The 12,269-nt window shown below is 45.3% G+C and overlaps 2 protein-coding genes across 8 annotated transcripts in view; one reads left to right on the plus strand and one right to left on the minus strand.

Moving 5' to 3' along the window:
• On the plus strand, positions 1 to 4,093 carry lgals8b (galectin 8b). Of its 2 annotated transcripts, XM_004566490.6 has the most exons (8): positions 8 to 242; positions 427 to 515; positions 2,637 to 2,847; positions 2,924 to 3,043; positions 3,116 to 3,142; positions 3,225 to 3,313; positions 3,402 to 3,567; positions 3,650 to 4,093. In XM_004566490.6, the coding sequence occupies exons 1-8, from the start codon at positions 204 to 206 to the stop codon at positions 3,797 to 3,799; spliced, it is 891 nt and encodes a 296-aa protein (XP_004566547.3). In that variant the 5' UTR covers positions 8 to 203; the 3' UTR covers positions 3,800 to 4,093. The 2 variants fall into 2 exon arrangements, with proteins under 2 accessions (XP_023009620.3, XP_004566547.3); XM_023153852.3 differs by having other exon boundaries at positions 1 to 242; positions 2,924 to 3,142.
• Positions 4,094 to 5,675: 1,582 nt separating this feature from the next.
• Positions 5,676 to 12,269, minus strand: part of LOC101481019 (palmitoyltransferase ZDHHC14) — a 59,871-nt gene continuing 53,277 nt past the window's right edge. For 3 of the 6 annotated variants that reach the window (XM_004566491.6, XM_012923396.3, XM_012923395.5), the window contains exons 9-10: positions 11,060 to 11,165; positions 5,676 to 6,668 (exon numbers count right to left, since the gene is read on the minus strand). In XM_004566491.6, the coding sequence (XP_004566548.3) occupies positions 6,198 to 6,668; positions 11,060 to 11,165 (577 nt within the window). In that variant the 3' untranslated portion in view covers positions 5,676 to 6,197. Of the gene's footprint in view, positions 6,669 to 7,230; positions 7,254 to 11,059; positions 11,166 to 12,269 lie in introns of all 6 variants that reach the window. The other 3 variants (XM_076877825.1, XM_004566493.6, XM_004566492.6) reach the window with 3 other exon arrangements.

A 12,269-nucleotide genomic window follows, 5' to 3' on the forward strand; every position in this document is an offset into this window, starting at 1 on the left:
CCGTGTTGTTGTTGATCGGGTGCCGATCACATGGTAGGATTTTGCGCATGCGCGAGCTGTTAATGGCTGATGGAGAGAAGATGCCCACTGCCTCCATCCCCGTGTAGCGCAGGAGAGCTCCAGCCCGCTCCCGTTTGGCGCGCATTGCGCAGACTGCCGTTTTTCTGCACAGCTGCAGGCCGCAGTCCGACACGAGAGGCCCGATGTCCGTGGCTAACGCTAAACACACGGTTCTGAATCCGGTAAGCGGATTATTATTATCATCATCTCCATCAGCCCTCTGATGGCTGCATGCTCTGCTGTCTGCACGCATGCAGTTTCTAGCGCTGTCCGCACATCTGCCCACACACCTGTCCACATCTGTCTGTCTGACCACACTCGAATGAAGACACGAGGCTCTCTGAGGTTTCCATGTCCGCTCTGCAGGTGATCCCATACACTGGACCCATACCTGGTGGCCTGCACCCCGGGGAGATCATCATCGTCCAGGGCACCGTCCCCCCCGATGCTGACAGGTAAGATTCAAATCAAACAGCAGCAGTTTGTTCTGTTCATGCAGGAAAACTAACAAAGAAAAAATCTCCCCCTGCAAACATTTTCAGCTAAAAGAGAATGAAAGTTGACCCATGACGCTGTTTTCAGGTGTGTGTGATATTTACTGTATTACTGAACTCTTCCATACCTGCTTTGCTTGATTTAAAGTTCACAATAATCCTTCTGTATATTATTCTGGGACTAAGTGCAGCATCTCAGTCCATCCTGCCTGAAACAAGCCCCCTTTGTTCTGATTGGCTGCCCCTCACCTGTCAAGTTTGGTTTATGGATTTTGCTGCAAATTCAAAAACTTCATTTTGTGTTGATTTGTAAAATTATTTATACTTAATAGTTTCACAAGTTGTATAAGCAAAGGATATTTAAAGTGCTTATTATAAACTGTGGCACCTTTCACAATCATATAGATTATATTATTGAACCATAATTATTGATCTTTGTATAACTTTAATGTTCTAGCTGCTGCTGATTGAGATGATTTTTATATTGCAGGGTAGCTTGTATCTGTGCAGGTGTGCTGTCACATGTTACCGATGCTGCTCTGTCACAGAGGGGAAATGCTCGAGAACCTGCTGACGTGAAATATTCAGTAATTCATATTTTGGTGAAAGCAGCAGCATTACATGTGAAGCAAATGAGTGAAGCTGAAAAGAGGAAGTGATGGTGAATAGTTTGTTTTTATTGAAATAGTGTTTCCACACACAGCGAGGCCTCCTGTGGTTTGTTGTTTCCAGATGTTACAGCTGTTTTATGTTCGCTGATAAAACGAAACTTAAATCTTTCTGCTGTGAGTTTGTAGCACAAACGTCTCTGACTGCAGGTGCTGTCCGTGGTTCTGATCAAAAGGTGAAACGATGTTGAGGTTACTGCTTATTGATATGTGATATTATTTTGGTGTGTACAGTGTGCGTGGGGGGTTGTGTGTCTGTTTAGGTACGATGTAGCAGCAAGGACCCAAAAACTCCGGAGCCTCTCACAGAGCTGTTCACTTCTCACTCATGCTGGAGACCCAATCTGCTCAGTTCTGTTTCTAGATTAGAGATCAGCAGGTTTGAAATCATCGTCTGCTGGCCAATCAGAAAAGTGCCGCTGTTCCTGGACCCTCACAGGGTCTGACGGTTTTTACCATCCAAAGTCTTTATGTCATGAGCATCAGTGAGAACTATAGAAACTTAATTCCTGATTTATTTACATTTCCTCTTTCCTTAAACAGCTCCGACACTGCAGCTCAATCAAATGTCTCACTCACATCTAAATGTTCCTTTAACCTCCTAGGACCTCCATCCACATATGTGGACATCACATTTTGGGTTATTTAGACCAAAATACTCAATTTTGCTCTACGAGGGCCTGATATCCACTTACGAGGACATTATGCTGCCACTGTTCTATCAGAATTTTAAATGAATATCCTCATATGTGGCTCTGATTTTTCTTAAAAACAAAAATAAGGTAAAAAAGAAAATCTGGTAATTCTTTGTTTTTACATTCATCGGGCCCCAATGAGCCCAAATATCAAAGAGAAATTAAAAATGCTGCTGTGGAAGAGTTCAGGTCTTAGGAGGTTAATGAAGATCCGTTCACTGCCAACTCTTTCCTTCCTGATTCAAATAAACTTTATGAACACAGACTGACTGAGCAAAGCTCTGGATGCTCACACACACTCAGTCTGTATTTAACTCGTCAGCTTTGTCTTCATCTGTACACTCAGCCACTTCACTGTCAGTAAACCTGATTGGTCAGATGCTGAAACCCCGCCTCCTGCTGGGTTTACTGGGATCGCTGAGAAGTTACCCTGGATGTGCTGATCTGTGCACATTCAATTCCAGTTGCAGAGAACAGGTCCAGGATCAGTTTGGCTGATATCAATGAGGTTGTTATTCTCTTCGGTGATCATGCATCGCTCCCAGCTCTGCTACAGTCAGACCACTCAAAGTCTCTCTCTCTTTTCTTTAAATCACATCTGAGAGCTCAGCTGTTCTGCCAACTGGGTTCAGAATAAAAGGATGGAGTTACATCCACGTGGAGTTTAAGTTAAACGTTGATGCACGACATGATTTAATGGGCAGTTAAACTTTGTGCAGGTTTCAGATCGACCTGTCGAGTGGCTGCAGCACCAAACCACGCTCTGACGTCGCCCTCCACTTCAGCCCTCGCTTCAAGGGCTCGCCCTGTGTGGTGTGCAACTCCCTGCTGCAGGAGAGCTGGGGCAGAGAGGAGACGCTCCACCAGCTGCCCTACAAGCGCGGCGCCCCCTTCGAGACGATCATCCTGGTGCATGAAGACGCCTTCAAGGTCTGTGAGCCCGAGCTGGTGGAGATGGTAGGCCTGCATGTGGAACCGAAAGATAACGCTCCTTGTTCACCTGCAGGTGGCGGTAAATGGAGCGCACCTGCTGGAATACAAGCACAGAATTCCTCTGAACAGGGTTGACACCTTCTCCATCTGTGGGAAAGTCAGGGTGAACGCTATCGGCTACATCCCAAACTCAGTGAGTACATGTCTTTCTCATATTTCAGGTTTTTTGCCGCTCGTGTCTAAATGTGTGTTTTCTCCCTCTCAGGCAATATTCTCAGAATCAGGGGACCTGGTGAGTTTTTACCTTTAAACTGCTAAAACTCGATCACATGTCCAAACTCTTATCAGACGTTTAGGTTTCACTGCTGTTTCAGAGCCTCCCTTACAAAGGCAGCATCCTCAAAGGCCTGAGCCCAGGACAGCACATCACAATCAAAGGGCAGGTCAGCATGTATCCTCACAGGTAAACATTCAGACACGTATATGAATCTGTGTGCGAGTTATCCAGGACCGCCCATCTCACAGTGATGCACGCTCATACATTGCTCCAGTTTTACCGTGAACCTCCGGAACAGCCGGACGGAGAACATCGCTCTCCACCTGAACCCCCGCATGAAGTCCAGCGTGTTCATCAGGAACTCGTACCTGGGTGAGTCCTGGGGTCAGGAGGAGCGGGAGCTGCCCTTCTTTCCATTCTCCTCAGGAGAATACTTTGAGGTAAGGACCACCTGCAGCTTCTCAATGCTTTTAAAGGCCTTCTGCTTCTTCAGAGACTCTTTTTTTAAAATTTCTTCCTCAGATCCTTCTCCTCTGTCAGCCACATCGGTTCAAGCTGGCGGTGAACGGCTCGCACCTGTTCGAGTTCAGACACCGGGTGCAGGACCTGAGCAGCATCGACCAGCTGGAGATCATGGGAGACCTGGAGCTCACCGACGTCAAGCTGTGGTGACTCGCACGGAAACCGGCGTCACCGATGCTCCTGGGTTCTGGTTATCGTGCTAAATTAGCTTAGCCACAGCAACCTGGGCGTGGATGGTTCTAAGCTAGTCTGGCACGGAGGCCGTGGACGGGTCTTAAATGAACGGTTTCCAGCTGAGACTGGATGATGCATGACAGTAAGCCGTGCTGCAGCTGACTGTGGTGTCCCTGGACCGTTTCTTTTCTTGTCTCTAGTGCATCTCTGCTGTGATACAGCCTGTGTAACTAAACCCGGAAATAAATGTGAATGTTAAGAAGCTCTCGACACCTGGCTCTGCTTACGTGTTAATTATAAGACTGTCAGCAAAACAGTGAAATAAATACAAGGACTGCATTCTTCTGTACAGCTCACATAGAAAACAAAATCCAGGAAGTGCAGTTTTTACTGCATCATTGAAGTCACAGCTTTCATTTGCATTAGTTTTTAATCACTTTAAAATAATATTTGAAATACATGAAAATGTCCCACACACCTGACAGGCAGCACTCTGTGCAGCGCGAGATAATAAGATTTAAATAACTGACAGGTCCGTCAGAGGAGCGAGTCCTGCTCCAGTAATCTGAGGTTCCCTCTCGTCTCCTTTATAATCACCTGTGGTTAAAAATGTAACCCAGTCAGGCTGCATGTGTCACACATTATTTAATGACAAACGTGTTCCTGTTATCCTGCTGTTATCATTCAAACCTGAGGATGATCAGCAGCCTTCAGCGATTCTTCACCTCCTCAGATCCATCATCGGGAGCCTTTTTTAAATTTTATAGCCTCACATGTTCGCCGGCCTCCGTGGATTTGGACCCCCATAGCAAAGATTTAAAAGTGTGCTCTCCAGAATTGTCTCGCCAGTAATAAAACACGTAAATAAAAACAAAATAAACCTGAATTTCATTCATAACAGAAAGGAAAACATCAAATGTAAAGCTCATTTTGAATTTGATGACAGCAAAACGTCAAAGAGAAAAAGGTTAAAAAGCAGCTGGAGGAACATTTTTCAGCAGCGCAGTCATGTGACTGGGTACTAAAAAAAAAAAAAAAAAAAAAATACACAGAACAGAGGTTCACAAAAAACAGTTTATAAAATGTTCCTGACACAAATGTGAAGATTTCAAACGTGTGCAGACTTTTAGAAACATGTTGCTGCCCTCAAAATCAAAATTAGCCAATGCGCTTCATCTTCTCAGTTTGAATATTTGAAATGTTTTTTTGTTTATGTTCTATTATGAATAAATTATGGGTTTAAGAAGAATATCCTTAAATCTTATTATTTACATTTTAATTCCTCCCAACTTTCAGGAATTGTGTTTGCAATTCTTTAACTTCCCAAACACAAACATGGTTTTACTGTAACCGCCCACAGAGGGGTCACAGACTGATGACGAGGCTCAGATATTTTTGTGGCTTTTGTTGGTCAAAAACTGAAATTCAGGGATCCTTAAATAATAATGTGATTTTTGTTCGTCTCAGCAGACCAACAGAGAACTGAGTCATCACGCCGTCTTTTAGCCTTTAAAGTCAGCCTACAGCTGGTGTGACATCACACTAATGTTAGTAAAGATGAGGCTGATATCCTTTCCTCTTGGTTTCATAAGAGTATGTAAATTTAAATCTTAGCTGCAGTGTTTCTGCTCGACCACAAGGGGGTGGAAGAGCATTAAAGTGGGAGTGTCAGTTTCTACCAAACCATCAGCGTCTTTGGCCACAGACTGACCCTCTGAGGTGTGGACCCACAGCTCTTCTGTTTCAGGCCTTTTCTGTGCGTCCAGCTAAGAGCTCAAAATCATCCATAAATGTTAAAACGTCAGCATCACATGACTGTCACACAAACGCCTTCGATAGAAACGCAGCCAAATGTGATAAAAAGATGGTTTTATTAATATCCACAGGAAATATAATCTGTAAGTTGTAATAACCATAGTACAATACAACAGTCTCTTTTACATAGAAAAGCCTGATGATATGCAACATGAAGACATCAACCATCGCACTGCTGACCATGTCCAAGAAAAGAAGGCAAGAAGACACCGTCCAATCAGCAACGGGCACACAGGAGAAGGTTTTAGAAAAGAAGTGAGTCAGAGCTGCGACGCTCAGCCTTCTCACCCAAACTTTTATTTTGGATTGAAGTGGAACAAAAACCTGAAACGTCTCCTGTGAAGTTTCCAAAGAGTTAACGGATTAAACTTCCCCGGAGTTTCAAACAAAAATAACAGGAAGGATCTTCCAGCTCCAGCTGCAACGTTTGGGAAGAAAAACGTCAGAAGACAAATCTGATTTAGGTCCACAGGTTCCAACAGCTGAGTTTAAACCACCACCTGTGAGCGTGGGTGGGGGTCAGCAGACTTCGGTGATCTCAGTGTTTTCATTGGGGGCGTCAGACGGAGCTGAGCTTCACCAGCCCTCTGACGGAGTCCTCGTGCAGCGAGTCCTGGCTGGCCGGGTCGTAGAAGCCGGCCTGCGTGGTGTGGCTGTGGCCCATGGGGCTGCCGCAGTGAAGCATGCCGGGCGGCGACGGCACTTCCTCTGGCGTAAGGAAGTGGTGCTGGAACAACGACTCCTGCAGGGGGTTGCTGTGGTTGTGTGTGAGGGTGTGTCCATGGACGGGCAGCTTGTCGGCGGCCTCGTGGCAGCTTAAGCTGGAGGTGGAGGTCGGAGGGGTGGGCTGGCCGAGGGGCAGTGAGGTGCAGGGCCCCGTCAGGGCGAGGGAGGCGCGGCCAGGTAGCGTCCCTCCGTTTTCGGGGGATGTGGTTAGGATGACAGGCTCGCTGCTCTGGTGCTGGAGTAGCGGGGTGGCGGCGGCCTGCAAAACGAATTTGGTGCTCTGAATGCACTGGTCTTGGTCACACTGAGAGAAAGCGCCAACGAGGAGAAGGGAGGAGGGAGGGGGTGTGCGGGTCAAAGCAACAGACATTGGGGGGGAGAGATGGCAGTGACGCAGAATTTGAAAATTGCAAAGAAGAAAACACAAACGAAAGGAAGGCGTGAAGACGACAAAGGAGGGAAGGGAGAGAAAGAAAGAGAAGGTGTTAGTGTCCCGTTAGGATGCAGAGCCACAGCCGCTCAGCTCAATACACAGAGCTGCTATTAAGTCCCTGCTTCATGGCCTATTGATCGCCTCGCTGTGGATGTGTCAATAACGAGCGGTAACTGGGTTAGGACGCCGAGTCGGCGATAACACACATCAGCCACAGAGAGGTTAGCTTTAACCCTGTTAGCCGTTTGTCACCACAAAGTCATCAATATTACAGAGCAGCTGCAGATGAAAAGCCCACAGGGTGTGAGAGGTACCAGAAATTAAAAGCATAATAATCAGGAAGAGCCCCGTGACGCAGCCTCCCGCCCCACACCACCCCAAAGCCTCACGGGGAGGAAATGGGAAGCACAGAGGTTCGTCCTCCACATCTCACCTTTCTGCCTCAATCTCACTGACCTGAAAAGAGCAGATTACAGACATGATGTAAACACAGGCCGAGCGACCTTTGACAGCAGAACAGATGTGCTTTTAAGTGTTATCAGTCCTCCATGTATCGACTTATGGAAGCTAGGCTCAGGTTGTTGCACTGCAACGACAGGAAACACGCTCACCTCCACGTTAGCGCCAGGCTACGTCATCGGTGTTTGATGGAAAATAGAGTGCTGTCAGGCTTTGTGAACACCGACTGACTCATTAGCAGCAAGGCAGAAACAATACCTAGACGGGCTGCTGACCACAGGCCGCGTTGGGCTTTCACATTCCTGTAATCCCAAAATTCAGCCCACATTTACTCTGGTTTTGCCTCAGTAGAAGGATACTATGACAGGAAGACAGTCATTTCTCTGTTCCTGAGACGTCGTCAGGAGACGCACTGCTTTATTCAGATGTCCAAAAACTTGGATTTTCTCTGAACCACAGAGCACCAAACCTGAGAGTAATCTTTTGGTGTCAGTAAATCTGACCTCTACCGCTAATGTGCGAGCCTCTCTCCCCCTCTCAGAGTGACTCAGACACCGACGCCCTGTTGTAGGAGCACAGCAAGGTTTCTACAGGTATTTAGGACAGTTTTATTTGCAGTCACATGTCTCGTACAGCCAGGTAAACAGTTTTTGTGTCAGCTCTCGCAGCGTGCTGTACAAAGCTGATTCTACTTGTGTTTCATATTTAAACAAATCTGAAGAGGACTGGAGAGATTAGAGTGACGCGTGTTATTCCCGACAACATTAACGGATAATAAGTCACACAGTGGTCTGGGACATTCGAACATCTGACCCGAGCGCTTTAAAGTCCGGAGATGCTTTGTGAGATCTCCCCTCCTTAAAGTGGGAACTGATGTGAGCCTCTCAGGGAGGCCTGTGATGACTGCAGTCAGTCTCTCTCCTTTTACTGAGTCAAATCCAGAAAGCAGGGTTTGTTTATCAAAGTGCAATGACATCGTTTCACACGCAGTTACCGTGGCAACAGCTTAAAAAGTCTCCGTCGATTTAAAGCTGCATCACAAAGAAACAAACGCGCGTTTGCCAACACGGAGCTAAAAATGCCCGGCTTAACGTGCGACACACACCAACAACTGTTTGCTTTTAATCAAAAATCTGATTTAAATACTCGTTTACACACACACACACACACACACACACACACACACACAGGTCCCAGACCTGGACAGCTACACGTTAAGCACTGACGGCGTCCAGGCAAACAGCCAGGACGACTGCGGCTGCTCATCATGACCGCTACAGGAGACAGATGGTGGTTATTTGTGGACGTGCTAACATTGGGGAATGTTCCCGTGGCTTTCAGCCCAACGGTCCATTCAAGAGATCATGACTGATGACGTCAGCGTTTAACATCTCGGTGAGAATAACCAGGACGAGGTCGAGCCTCTGTGCCAACAAGGACACGGCAGAGGGAAAGGTGTTCAGTAGCTGTGTGCGAGGAGGTAAACTGGACGCCACGAGTGTGTCGGGACTCAGCCTGACACTGCACAAAGACCTGTTCACGGCCTGCGGCGTGATTTCGATTCTCATCTTTTCATGAGCCTGCTGCAGTGACAGATGACAACCCCTGGCAAAAGTCAGCGAATCAACACATTTGGATGATGTTCATTCAGCCTCAAACACATTCAACACTTTTCTTTTTTTGGGCAGTAGAAGAAAAATAATGTTGGAATCACTTTGCGGTTTTCATTTCTATCTGCACAAACCTGAATATGAAAGAAGTCTGCAGAGCCAAAATAATGTTTCTTTGTTCCCTGATGATGTAATGTTTCATATCAAGGGCCAGATTTACTCAACGGGTCGGTTAGGTGTGGTTAGTTTGGGTGACATACAGAAGTTAGTTTTCTAAACACAGACGATCTTCATGTCAATATCAAGCACAAAAAATAAGACGTGCTTTTTTTTGCACCTGCTGGTGCAATTTGCAGTAAACTGCATCTCAAACTTTGTAACTGTTTAAACACTTGATTTAAATATTTTCTTCTCTATATTTTGTGCAAAGGAAACTCCAAAGACCGCGTCCCTGCCTCCTGTGGAATCTTGGCTCTGTGTTTGTCCTCAATACTGACAGTATTTTGTGTTAGTTTGTGCACAAAGCGTTGGCTAATCTGTAACATAACATAAACAGGTGACAAGGCATGAGCTTATAAGCACATAATGTGCAACAATTAAACTGTAATCAATCAGCTGTTTTAGTTTTTTTTTTTTATCATATTTAGATTCAGCACAACAAAATCCATTCGAATAAAGGAAATCATCATTTTTCCTTCACTTAATTTGGAATAAATAGCATTATTCAAAATAATCTGACAGCCAGAATGTTCAGGTGTATTTAATAAAAACAACTGCAAAGTGAAAAAGTTGAACAAGCATCCTCCAAATGTGCCGATTCCAGGAGTTTCCGTAAGATTTCAGAGTGAGCGTCTTATGAGCAGCTGACCAGAAATCAGAGACTCCAGGCCACCACATCAACATAACCCCCACCTGCCGACCTGATTTAAAGAAACACGACGTGGTTCGTGCAGACTCTGAGAACTCGCCTGCTGTAATCTAGACCAGCTTCATCCATCTCAATCTAGCGATGAGAGACACTAACTGGATTTACTTTCCCAGACCAGAAAAAAACCAAGCTGTGTGTGATTCAGCGGTGTCCAGCCTCCGTGCCTGGGCCCAGTTATCCGGGCCAGCGCGGGATGCCTCTACATTCTTAAATCTGAGATCATCATTAGAGAGTCGACCGTCGGCATCTTTCACGGCAGCCGCACGAGGGCAGGACAACCTGATCCACGCCAGGAAACCAGATTTGTTCTACACGTGTGCGAAAACAGACGTACTTCCTGTCAATGCTAAAATTACAAAAATAATTAACTCATAAATTTTTTTTTTTCATGCAAGAGTCGGATTAAAACTATTAAAACTGTTTCTACCTGACAGCTGTAACTTTATATTACTGAAGCACGTCTCCCCTCTCCGAGTCAGTTTATTAGGACGTTTCAGATTTTACAAATAAAGCAACATTTGATCTTCGTTGGTCTAATTCTCCAGCCATACACACTGATAAAATAATCTATGCTAGACCTCTACAATAATAATAATAATTATTATAATTATAAACTTCACAATTTGTGTACATGGATCAAAAAGTTCACTTGAAAAGGAGAATTTAGTTTGTTTAATTAGTTCCATATATGAGAAGTAAGAAAAAGTAATTAATTTTTTATTTATAACAATAATAAATATTCTATTTCATAACCAGTGAAATCAAAGTTAAAATTGTATGTAATGCTTAAACAAGCCATTTCACCTTACAGCAGTCAGTGTGTAAATGCTAAGGGCTTTTACTGTGAAAGGAAGGAACAGGAAGAGGCCTTTTCACACGTGCAGAACAAATCAGGTGCAGATTTCAACACTCACTGCAACTTTATATAAACTCTCTAACGTTAGGAAGCAGCTTGAGGATAAAATGAACCTGAAGGCAGACTCTTTAAAGTATTTTAGCTCATAGTTGCTGAAATCCTGCGTGCTTTATTATCCTGCTCTTTGCACAGGGTGGCTCTTATTGTGAAGCAGTTACAGGTATACACGTCTAAACAACATGACAAAAAACAGGAATTTCGTGGTTTAGTTTATTTGGTTATCGTTTCACCATGAAAAGAGATGAAACACTGTTCTGTGCCATTTCTGACAAAGTGATGCATAAAGCTGCATTTGGAGGGGAGAGGGAGGTGGGAGGGGGGTGGTGGCGGCGTCGGTCAACAGTCTTACCGTGTGGCTCTGCTGAGACTGGGTGGAGCCATATATAGTGATACCATTGGTTGGTGGTGCCAACTGTGGCACGTCTGCCTCGACGAAGCCGCGTCTGTCGATGAGACTAATGGGAGAAAAGCCGAGAACATCGTTACCGTCAGCAAACATTACACAGCAAAGGTCACTCAGCAGCACAATAACACAACACACAGCTCCGACAGGCCCGTCCTGCTTTAACCAGAAAGGAAAAGGTCGAGTTGATCTCGCTGTGGGTCAGCAGACGACCAAAGAAAGAAATGGAATGAAACAAATGAACAAAAGAGCTTTGTCGCTCTAACAGAGAGACTTTTATTAAACTCTGACCCTGTGGTTTTACTGTTGACAATAAAAGCAAAGATAACTACTGTGTGCGGTGTGAACTATTTTCTGATACCACTGCTGCAGGTCAGGAAATACCAGCTTCTAAAATGATTTAAATACAGTCTCAGATGCACAACACATGACCCGTTCCAGCATGTCATCATTTAACAAACGGCCCTGTGAAAAACTGAGCCCGCCCCATGATTCAGTAGCTTGTGGCGACACCTTTGGCTGCAGTAATTTACAGTAATGATTTTCTGTGACAGTGTTGTCCTCTTTCTTTGCAGCGTTGCTCTCAGTCAGTTGTGCAGACATCTCTCTGAAGGTGCCACTACAGCATTCAGTCAGGGTTGAGGTTGGACTTTCACTGGACCGTTGCTGCCGTGTGTGGGATCACTGTCCTGTTGATGACCTCGTGCCGATACCCTGTGGCTCTGGGCACATTGCCCTCTGACACCCTACTGACAATCGGTCATGCTCGGATGCTTCAGATCAACAAACCACCAAAACTTCTGCTTTTATCAAAGTGCTCACACTGCTGGCTGTTACTTACAGAAGGGATGGTTTTAGTTTTTGTTAAATAATTACTGAGACCGTACTATGTCACCTGAGGTTGTATTTACCTCATTTTAAGAGCAGCTAATCTTATTATGTCCTGATATGCAGCACCTTGGAAGTGAATGAGGGCGTACTTTCTGTTAAGTGTGACTGTACAGTCGCTCATCTGTGGAGTGAACCATCATTTCCAACCCAAGGTTAATGCTGCACAGCTCTGCTGGTTAGAGAAGAACCTGCTGAACTTTGCACAGTGATGCCTCCGTGTGATGATAGGGGCTGTTTATCAGCCAAACACAGGCCGATCGGACAC

Source organism: Maylandia zebra, linkage group LG19 (genome assembly GCF_041146795.1).
Source record: "Maylandia zebra isolate NMK-2024a linkage group LG19, Mzebra_GT3a, whole genome shotgun sequence".
Classification (NCBI taxonomy): domain Eukaryota; kingdom Metazoa; phylum Chordata; class Actinopteri; order Cichliformes; family Cichlidae; genus Maylandia; species Maylandia zebra.

Bases quoted from the DNA above. Each gene is read 5' to 3' on its own strand.
- lgals8b (XM_023153852.3), top strand. From the start codon at position 204: ATGTCCGTGGCTAACGCTAAACACACGGTTCTGAATCCG. The intron at 516-2,636 runs GTAAGATTCAAA...AACTTTGTGCAG, and splicing joins GTCCCCCCCGATGCTGACAG to GTTTCAGATCGACCTGTCGA. The intron at 3,568-3,649 runs GTAAGGACCACC...TTTCTTCCTCAG, and splicing joins CCTCAGGAGAATACTTTGAG to ATCCTTCTCCTCTGTCAGCC.